The 10,344-nt window shown below is 42.6% G+C and overlaps 1 protein-coding gene across 1 annotated transcript; it reads right to left on the bottom strand.

Annotated features, from left to right (window-relative positions):
* Positions 1-6,834: 6,834 nt before the first annotated feature.
* LOC123159909 (probable non-specific lipid-transfer protein 2) lies at positions 6,835-7,491 on the bottom strand. Its single transcript, XM_044577716.1, has one exon. It carries the CDS (start codon positions 7,419-7,421, stop codon positions 7,137-7,139), a length of 285 nt encoding a protein of 94 aa, XP_044433651.1. The 5' UTR covers positions 7,422-7,491; the 3' UTR covers positions 6,835-7,136.
* Between the last annotated feature and the right edge of the window lie 2,853 nt (positions 7,492-10,344).

Consider the following 10,344-nt stretch of genomic DNA (forward strand, 5'->3'; position numbering starts at 1 on the left):
CACTCGATTCTCAGACCACACATGATTCAGCGGCTGCGCTGCTACACTTTGGTTTACCCATGCATGATTCGATCGATAGCATTGTCCAAAAATCGTGCGCTGAGTGTCGTCCGTATAGCAGCATTCTGATGTGAATGTAGGCAGAGAGCAGCGAGGGAACAAGCCCTCCCATTCAGATACATAAACACACCGTCCAAAACACAATGAACAGCATTCTGATATGAATGTAGGCAGAGAGCAGTGAGGGAAGAAGCCCTCCCATTCAGATGACATAAACACACCGTCCAAAACACAACTAATTGACCCTCAGGAAAAAAAACACAACTAATTGGGTCAAGTTGATGGTTAAACCAAGTGAAACGGCAAATCCTATCCCCGCAAAAAAGAAAGAAAGAAATGAAACGGCAAATCCTATATGGCGCCTTAATCACCGTATTTAGTATTGTTAGCAAACCAGGCGAGCTCTTTTTCTTTTTAAATATGGCGCAGCACGCGCTGCGAAGGAAGCGAGTGCGCACCCCCCGCCCCCCTTCTGGGCCAGCCCATGTGTCGCCGGGATGCCGCCCGTTTTCTTTTTTGTTTTTTGTGGATGTTTTCTTTTTCATTTTTTCCTTTTCTTTTTTTGTTTTTTCCAATAATTCAGGATATCAAAAGGTCCTAAATTTCAGAAAAGTTTCTAATTTTAAAAAAAGCAATCATGATTCGAAAAAAGATGCTCGGTATTCCCAAAATTGTTCATGAATTTGACAAAAAAAATTCACAAATTTTAAAAATGTTCATGAATTTAAAACAATGTTCATGATTTAAATGAATGTTCGTGAAATTTAAAAATGTTCACAGCATTTGTTAAAAAAATAATCATGATTCAAAATATGTTCATGATTTTACAAATTGTTCCTGAATTCGAAAAAAATCAATATTTGTAAAAAAATGTTCATGATTTCAAAAAATATCTTATCTTTAAAAACTGTTCATGATTCAAAAACATGTTCATGAGTTTTATAAAAAACTTTTCACGAATTTGAAAACATGTTCATCATTTAAGAGAATGTTCATAAAGTTCTAAAAAATGTTCACAGTTTTGCAAAAATGTTCACAGTTTTGCAAAAATGTTCGTGAGTTATAAAAAAATGTTCGATTTAAGAGAATGTTCACAAATTTGTCAAAACAAAACCACGATTTCCAAAAAAACGTGCACCTTTGAAAAAATATTCCTGATTTTAAAAAATTCTATTAAATTTAAAATTGTGCATGATTCAAAAAAAAATTGTTTTAAAAAAATATTCACGAATTTGAAAACATGTTCATCATTCAAGAGAATGTTCATAAAGTTCTAAAAATTATTCAAGATTTTGGAAACATGTTCGTGAGTTATAAAAAAATGTTCATAAATTTGTAAAAACAAACCATGATTTTCAAAAAAATGTTCATCTTTGAAAAAAATAATCACTGAAAACGCGAATTTAGAAGATTTTCATAAACTGAAAAACAAGAATAAAAATGAAAACAGAATTACAGGAAAGAAAGAAAAAAAGAAAACAGAAAAAAGTTCAAAAATGGAAAATAAAAAACGGAAAAATGAAAAGAAAGAAAAAACAGAAAAAACTCAGTTCAGGGTATGCGCTAGGATGCTGGCCGGCGCGGTACACGCCATATAGGACTGCGGCAGACCAGCATACACCCCTTCACCCCCACTAGTTTTTACATGGGCTGGCCAAAGTAGTTTGTCTTCCTACCGATTCTGAGTTGGCAATGATTTTTTTGGTATTTTTCTTTTGTTTTTTCATGCCCGTGTATTGCTAGTTTTTTCTCTTTCCTTTTCCTTTTTTTGTTTTTTGATTTTCCTTTTTTTCCTGATTTTTTAAATGCATGAACTTTTTCAAATTTGTGATTTTTTAAATTGATGCAATTTTTTAAGACTCATGATTTATTTTGAAATTTGTTGATTTCTTTTTCAAATTTGGTGAAGTTTGTGTCAAAATTTGATGAACTTTCTTTAATAGTGGATGGACTTTTTTCAAATTCATCTACTTTTTTTCAGATCTTGGTGAACTTTTTGTCAAAATTGTTGAACTTTTTTCAAATTCACAATGTTTTTGCGTATTCGCGAGTGTTTTTCTATTTCATGAACCTCTTTTTAACCCCATGAAATTTTTTCAAGTCCATCAAATTTGTTTAAAAGTCAGCAATAATTGGTCAATTAATTAGCAGTCAACTTTGGTTTTTGAGCTATTATTAGTAGTCCATTGTCTATACCGGAGTAAAAGTAGCGAATGCGGCTGATCGAGCGAGCGAGAGCATGAAGCAGGGTGTGTGAGTGATTGCTTTTTGTTGTGCCGTCCCAGGCTCGCAGCACGTGAGCACTGGTTTCCGTAGTTAGCGCAACTAGAAGGTCCCAAGTGAACCTGGTGTTATTTTCTATTTAGTGTTTATTTTCGTAAGTGAACGTCCAACAAACGAATGTAAATGGGCTGGCCCAGCTAGCTCCACCACCCATTTTTGGTTTGTGAAGCTTCCGGTTAGTTTTTTTTCTTTTTCTTGGTTTCTTTCTTTTGGTCGGGTAAAACCTGGTTTTCGGCATGGTTTATTTCCTTTCTCATTGTTTTATTTTATTTGTTTTCGGTTTCATTTTTTGTTTCAAATTTGTGAACTTTGAATTCAATATATGTTTTCAAAATCCATGAACGTGTTTTCAAATTTGTGAAATTTCTTCAAATTCGCAAAACTATTCATGAAATTTTTTGAATTTACGAATATTTTTGTGTACAAGGATATTTATTGTATGTATGATTTTTTTCAAATTCATGAACATTTTTGGATTCATGTATCTTTGTCAAATTCGTGAACCTTTTATAAATTCATGAATTTTTTCAAACTCATAACCTTTTTCAGGTTTGTAAACTTTGCCCAATTAACAAAAAGTTAACGGGCCCAATGGTCAATGGGGAACCGTTAAGCGACCGTGGAAGCGATCGAGCGAGCCGATGGAGCAATCAATTAAGCAAGTCGTGCGTTAATGGGCCAGCCATACCGAGCATGCGCCTTAGCGCTGGTTGGGGGCAACGAGCGTCTTAAGCGCTAAGTAGGACGTCTTGAAATGGGCCTCAGCCCTATGAATTTCACATATAGATAGCAGTAGAGAACATAAAATCATTGAAGACATGTATCTTGGGCCAGCAAATCAAGGAGTTCTTCTTATCATGGAAAAGGTTAGGCGGAGAGCTCTTGCTTCGTCGCCTTTAGCGCAGGGAGCCAAACCAATGCCCGCGCTGACTCTAACGGGACGCAGCCTAAGACACTCCTCACACTGGTTGTTGGTGCGATTCGGTCGCCTGGTCGTAGTTACTCCGGATTTGGTGGAGGAACTTTGCAGTGGATTTATGAAATGGCACCATCACTCCCGATTGGCTGGCCGCTGTTAACTTCGCTCAGGAAAAATATCACATAATCAAAAAGTTTGCTAATTTGAGAAAAGTTCGCAATCTGAAAAAATGTTTGCGGATTTGAAAAAAGTTCACAAATTTCACGTTTTCGTGACAAATTTTTGCTTGTTGCCTAGCAAGTTTGCTCGTGGCAGCTAATTGGTGCAGCTGCACTAATTAGCATGTGGGAACAAACAGTAAGACAGATCGGCTTAGGAGCTACCACAACGGTTTACGACACAGCCATCCGATCGTCCTGCCGATGGCGTGGATTTGCCAGTCGTCCCGCTACTCTAAGCATGCTCCACCTTTTCTTTGTCATCCAGCCCATGCGTTACAATCAAGCCAACTTTTTTGGGTGACTGCTCCGGGGGATTTCCTATTTAGTGCTGCAGGCGCCGGTTTTTAGCTGTTTTCGCAAACCGGCGCCTGCAGCCGCGTTAACTGGGCCTGGCCCATCTTTTCCTTTTCCTTTCCTTCCTGTTGTGAGGACAAAAAAGGCGCGCTTTGGATGGGAATCGATCCCGCGACCTCATGGTCTTTTGATGCACTAACCACCGCACTAATTCATATTAGTTGACTAAACTACTGCTTCTTCACCTTTTTTTCTTACAACGATTCCTTTTTCATATTTCTTTTTCCTTTTTATTTGATATGGTTTTGTTATGTTTTTTGTTCTTTTTCTTTTTTCTTCTTTTCGGAACGGTTTTATATTTCTTTTGCTAATTTGAAAGAACTATTTTTCAAATCGGTGAACTTTCTTTCACAATCGATGAACTCTTTTTCAAGATCGATGAACTTTTTTCTAAATCGATGAACTTTTTTCTAAACTGATGAAATCTTTTTCAAAACCAATGAACTCTTTTCACAATCCATGAACTTTTTTTCAAAATGGATGAACTCATTTTCAAAATCGATAAACTGTTTTTCAAAACTGATGAACTTTTTTCAAAATCAATGATATTTTTTTCAAAATTGGTGAACTCCTTTTCAAAATCGATGAACTGTTTTTCAAAAATGATGATCTTTTTTAAATTCGGTGAACTTATTTCAAAATTGATGAACTCTTTCCCAATTTGATGAACTTTTTTCAATTTTTGTTAACTTTTTTCCAAATTTGATGATTTAAAAAATGGATGTAGGTTTCCAAATCTGTGAACTTTTTTGAAATCTCGATTTTTTTTCTTTTTTGTGATTTTTTGTTTTACGTTTTCATCTTTTTTCTAAAGTCAACGGTTGACCAGTCAGTCAACTGGTCAACCGCGACCGTACGAACAGCCCTCGAGGCTCTCGATCGAGCGAGGGACCTGGCGGGGCGAGTTTAGCGAGCGACCGGGTGTGGTCGCCACATGGGCCGGCCCATGATTCAGCGACTGTGAGCGCCAGCTCCCTTAGCTGGCGCCTGAAGCGCCAACTAGGAGCTCCCCTGCTCCGGAGGGTATACCTGGGCAACCTATGGTTAATTGGGCCGAGGAAATGGCAACTAGGCCTCTCATTCTTGCCTGGTTAGTTGGTTTTGACTTGCGAACCAATCTAGACTTGACATTGGTATACCTAGCCCACCAGAGTTCAAGTCCTAGACTTGACATTGGTGCTCACATTATTTTTAGATTTATTTCAGACTCCCGACGATGCTTGTTCGGTGGGAGAAGACGTTTCCGTCGACTGCGAGGCACCTGTGATGACTTCGTAAAATCGTAAGATGCTATGCCGGCTCAGTTTCTCGGAGATGCTCATAGGGATAGGGTGTGTGTGCATGCATTTATAGGGGTGAGTGTATGCCCGTGTATGTGAACTACTTCAATTGTACTGTGTTCCAAAATAAATGGTTCTATGTTTAAAAAAAATTAATATAAAGTTGAGACACTAATTTTGAGATGGAGGGAGTACATTTAAAAAAAAACGTAAGTTATGCTACACGTCCTAGAAACATTCATATGCAAGCTTTACTTAGATTTTTTTTTCATAAAGAAGAAAGGTCTACTTAGTTTTCTTTACCAAAAGAACCAGAGAATATGTGGACAGTAAATAATAATAATTGACAGATGTCAACTTTTTAATCACTACTGAATCTTTATGTTGTAATCATATACTCCATCCTTACTGTATCCATATGTTTACAAAATGGGAAACGTTTGAGATCGGAGCTCCGGCCGAACGCTGCGCCGGCCGCGTCTCGCTCTCTCGCGCATGACTTGCCCATGTGACCCGCACATCCACGTGGCCATGGTCCCACGCGCCGCTAATCTCAACCTACAACCTTTTGCACCGCAGAAGGCTTATCTCTTCATGAGCGCTGGTGGTCATCCATTTTTCTTCCACGGGAGAGAAAGAAAAAGCACGCATGACCGGCGTTGTGCTTGCCCAGCCACCCTCTGCTTGCCGCGGCTGCGCTCCAGTGGTGAACCTGCTCGCGTGCGCGCCACTCCCGCTCCCGGCGGCATCTGCTCGAGGCCCGTCAACATCTGCTGCAAAGGGCGCCCGACAGCCATGGGCTGACGGTGCGGCGAGCGGCACCGTTGGGGGGTTGAACGGCAACTGCGGCCTGAAGAAAAATGCTTCAACTGGCGACACGTTTGCTGGAACCAGCTTAGACATGAGATACAACAAGCCTGCGGTGGTGCTGCAAGGGGGTAGAGGTTGTGTTGTGTTAATGTTGGAACCGGCGTCGAGATTTGCTGGAACCAGCATCTCGATTTGCTGGAACCGCTTCGCGGGTGTGTCGATTTGCTGCGACGATTGCTGGAACCGGCGTCCAGAATTGCTGGAGCGATTCTCTCCTTCGACGGCGCCCACGGGGACCATGGTGACCACGGTGTTTTTTTGCTGCAACCAGCCGCAGCGTTTGCTGGAACCGGCGCCCATAATTGCTGGAACGGGCTTCTCTCCTTCGACGGCGACCACGAGTGCCCATGATGCATCCAGAATTTGTTGGAATGGGCTTGTTCCTTCGACGGCGACAACGGGGGAGGAGATTCTGCGAGTGCGGCGAGCGGCAGCGAGTCCCGGCGATGTGGTTGTGTTTCGAGCTCGGTCAGTTTACCTTCATGGCTATGGCGAGGTGTGGTTGCACTCGGGCGCTCCAATTGTTTTGGAAAGAAACGAGTCAGGAGGAGGACGAAGCAGGGACAGATCTGACGGCTTCCAGCGGTTGCATCGTACGGTTGTGTGGGGACCGGCCGAAAGTTTCCGCCGGCGCACTGGCGCATATCACTCGCCATAGACAGGTGCAGTGACGTGCACGATCTTGACCTAGTGTTTTGTAAAATGCACTCTGCAAAGCCTCCGAGAGAAGAACACCCAATCTGGTGGTGTCAAGGATTTAGTGTAGTTTCTCGCAAAAAAAAAAGAAAGAGGATTTAGTGTAGGTTTTCTTATTTTTGAGCAAAGAAGTGTAGGTGAGTCAAGAAAATTGTCTAAAAAAACAGATGGAATTAATGCTGGGGGAAAACATGAGAGAACGTACACAACCAGCCGCCTCAACGCACGCACGTATATATGCTTGCGCAGCTTGGAGCAAACCACGTTTATTTAGACAGACGTCCACAACTCAACCGTACACGCACGCACGTACGTGCCAGCTCGATGGCGTCGTCGACCGTGTAATTAACCACATATTACATTACGTAGACCGCCGTCCACCGGTGCCCGGCATCGTGCACGACGCCGGCCACACGGGGCGGAGTCGATATGTATAGCGCGCCGGGCGGGCGATCAGCACTTGGGCCCGGGGAGGCCGCAGGCGGCGACGACGCTCTGCGCCCTTGGGCTGTTGACGTAGCCGCGGTAGGACGGGTCGCGTGCGTACTGGCACAGGCACGCCCGCTGGGCGCGCAGCCGCGCGCAGCACCCCGGCGTCACCGCCCCGCCCAGCATGATAGCGCCCACGCACGGCCTCAGCGCGCTCGCGTCGCACCCCGCCGCCGCCGCCGTGTCTGCGGCGAGCAGGCCGCACAGGACGAGCGCCAGCACGCACACCGCGGCCTTGCTGTTGCCCATGGTAGCTTGCTTTGCTTGGCCGGTGTTGGCGATCGATCGAAGTGTTGGAGCAGAGATCGATGGTGAGTTGGCTGGTACGTTTGTGTGCGGGTTTGATCCTCATTTATAGGCTGTGTCGTGCATGCATCTTATCTCGAGAATGCATGGGAAGAAGATCGATCGGGGTGGACGCGGATATGGGCGAAGCATGGGCAACGATGCTGCCATGTTCGGTTCATGGTATTGCGACTAGCCGCGCATGGCCATGCATGTGCACCGGGACAAGGTGCAAACTATTATACTACTCGTGTTGGGATCTTTGGCTATGCATGACGGTATGCTTTTTAAACTCAAAGCATGAAAGTCAGCAATGGGAAATGAAAAAAGTGAACTGAAAAACGAAATAATGTTTGTGCTATGGGTTCGCAACAGTCGTGTAACACAAAAATCTATGCACGACAGTGTGAGTTTTAAACTCAAAACAAAGTTATCAAAGCATGAAAGTTAGCAATAGCAAACTAAGAAATAAGTGAATTCAAAGAAGAAATAATGCTTGTGCTATGGGTACAAAACAGTAATGTAACACAGAAATCAACACAAATTTTGAATTCAAACTTGGCATGGGCCGCGCGGACACGTGCCCCCTCTATCACAAATTATAACGTCCACTCTCCCATCAATGAGAGAGGGTAGATCAACGAGCTCACCATGTGCAATATGAATAATTGATCTAGGCCACGAGCCTTATTGATCATCCCACTAGTAGAAAAGAGGGATTTGGTCCAGGCCGGGTTAGCCCATTAGTCCCGGTTCAATCCAGAACCGGGACTAATGGGGGCATTAGTCCCGGTTCGTGAGCCTAGGGGGCCGGCCGGGCCACGTGGGCCATTTGTCCCGGTTCGTCTGGACTTTTTAGTCCCGGTTGGTGCCATGAACCGGGACTAAAGGGTGCGGTGCCCATTAGTACCGGTTCGTGGCACCAACCGGGACTAAAGGTTAGACCTTTAGTCCCGGTTCGAGCCACGAACCGGTACTAATGGGGTTTGAGGCATTAGTATCGGTTCATGACACGAACCGGTACTAAATGTCCCATTTTCAAACTCTACCCCCGCCCCCCTGATCGCCTTTTCAGTTTTTAAAAAAATAAAAGAAAATGATGAAAATGTCAAAAAAATAAAAGAAAATAAGTTTCCCATGTGATATGTGGTCTAATTGTTGGGAAAATTTACAAATATGAATTTCGACTTTATTTGCAAAATCTCTCTAGAATTTTAGTAAAATGAGCATAACTTTTGCATACGAACTCGGATTAAAAAGTTTTTTATATGAAAAATAATCAACTCGAAAAGTTACATCCAAATTTAACTAGGGAACCTTGTTAGACATTTTCAAAATCCTCAAAAACCTAACAGAAAAAAGTTACGGGGCTTTTAAGATCTAGAGTGGAAAAAATCGAAAAAATTCCAAACTGTGGTCAAACAATGGTCAAACTAATTATAGAATATTAGTGTTACTAAATAATAATTTTAGTTATTTTGAATTTTGGTCAAATCTGGTCAAACTGTGGTCAAACAATGGTCAAACTAATTATTCAAGAAATATTAGTGTTACTAAATAATTATTGTTTTTAAGACAATAGTTTCAAACTCAAACAGTGAAATGTGTCACTTCATGCTCAAGCAAAATTTCTGAGGGTTAATAGGATTCACATCTTACTATTGTCAGGAAAACAACAAGTGCAGACTTGGAAACGAGGAAGAATAGAACCCGGAAGTTAAGCGTGCTCAGGCTGGGGGAGTGGGAGGATGGGTGACCGTTCAGGATGTTAGATGATTTGGAATGATGAGGGGTGATTAGAGATTAGAGGATAAATTGAGCAGTGGTGAGGGGTGGTGATTAGAGATTAGAGGTTAAAATAATTCAGAAATTTGAAAACAAAAAGAATTCAAAAAAAATTCATAAAATTTCCTTTAGTCACCAACCGGGACTAAAGGTGGAGCTCCACGTGACCGCGGCCTTTAGTCCCGGTTCGTGTAAGAACCGGGACTAAAGGGGAGAGGCATTAGTAACGACCCTTTAGTCCCGATTCAAAAACCGGGACTAAAGGGCCTTACCAACCGGGACAAAAGCCCCTTTTTCTACTAATGTCCATTGACCCCGTTCAGGTAAGTAAGTTTCAAAGTTGCCATGCCCTCCATTTATATACACTTATTGTCCAAGCTCATCTTCTTAATCTTTCAGTATGGGACTAAACTAAAAATAATTACCCTGGTTCTTAGTCTCAATCCATCAAACACTGGGCCTAATATTTTCTGGCACATCGGTCTCAGAAGAGCCCAAGGACTCAATGGCATAGTTGCATCTAGCCCATCATCACAAAGTCTACAACTTGTTTGCCTAAAAAAAACAAAGTCTACAACTTGTTTGCCTAAAAAAACAAAGTCTACAACTTGCTGCCCTTCAGGACGACCCGTCCACGATGCGTCCACGATGTCGTCGGCTTCTTGTTGCCCTGAACTGAAGAGCTGATAAACACATCGGTCCCAAAAAACGCTTTTATATTATGAAACAAATGGAGTGACAAATATACAATGATTAGGCACGCATGGTCACGCATGGCATGATGCTTGTGCGTGCACCCTAACTCTTGCATGGGGTTAAAGCTTTTTTAGTTACACTTTGACAGTTTTGCTTAAGTTCGCTGGTTTACACGTGTGTTGGGAGTTTTTTCGGAATCACTAGTGGAAAACAGGGCTATGGTCTTGGTTTTAGAGGACAAAATAAACGGGACTAATAGCTAAAACCTTTAGTTCCGGTTGGCTTACGAACCGGGACCAAAGGAGCTCCACGTGGCCGCTGTGGGGCGCCCAGACAGGAGGACCTTTAGTCTCGTTGGTAACACCAACTGGGACCAAAAGGCAGCCACACGTCAGCAGCTCGCAAG

The sequence above is a fragment of the Triticum aestivum genome, chromosome 7B, assembly GCF_018294505.1.
Source record: "Triticum aestivum cultivar Chinese Spring chromosome 7B, IWGSC CS RefSeq v2.1, whole genome shotgun sequence".
NCBI lineage: Eukaryota > Viridiplantae > Streptophyta > Magnoliopsida > Poales > Poaceae > Triticum > Triticum aestivum.

Excerpts from the sequence above, each read along its gene's own strand:
- LOC123159909 (XM_044577716.1), bottom strand. The coding sequence starts at position 7,421 with ATGGGCAACAGCAAGGCCGCGGTGTGCGTGCTGGCGCTCGTCCTGTGC.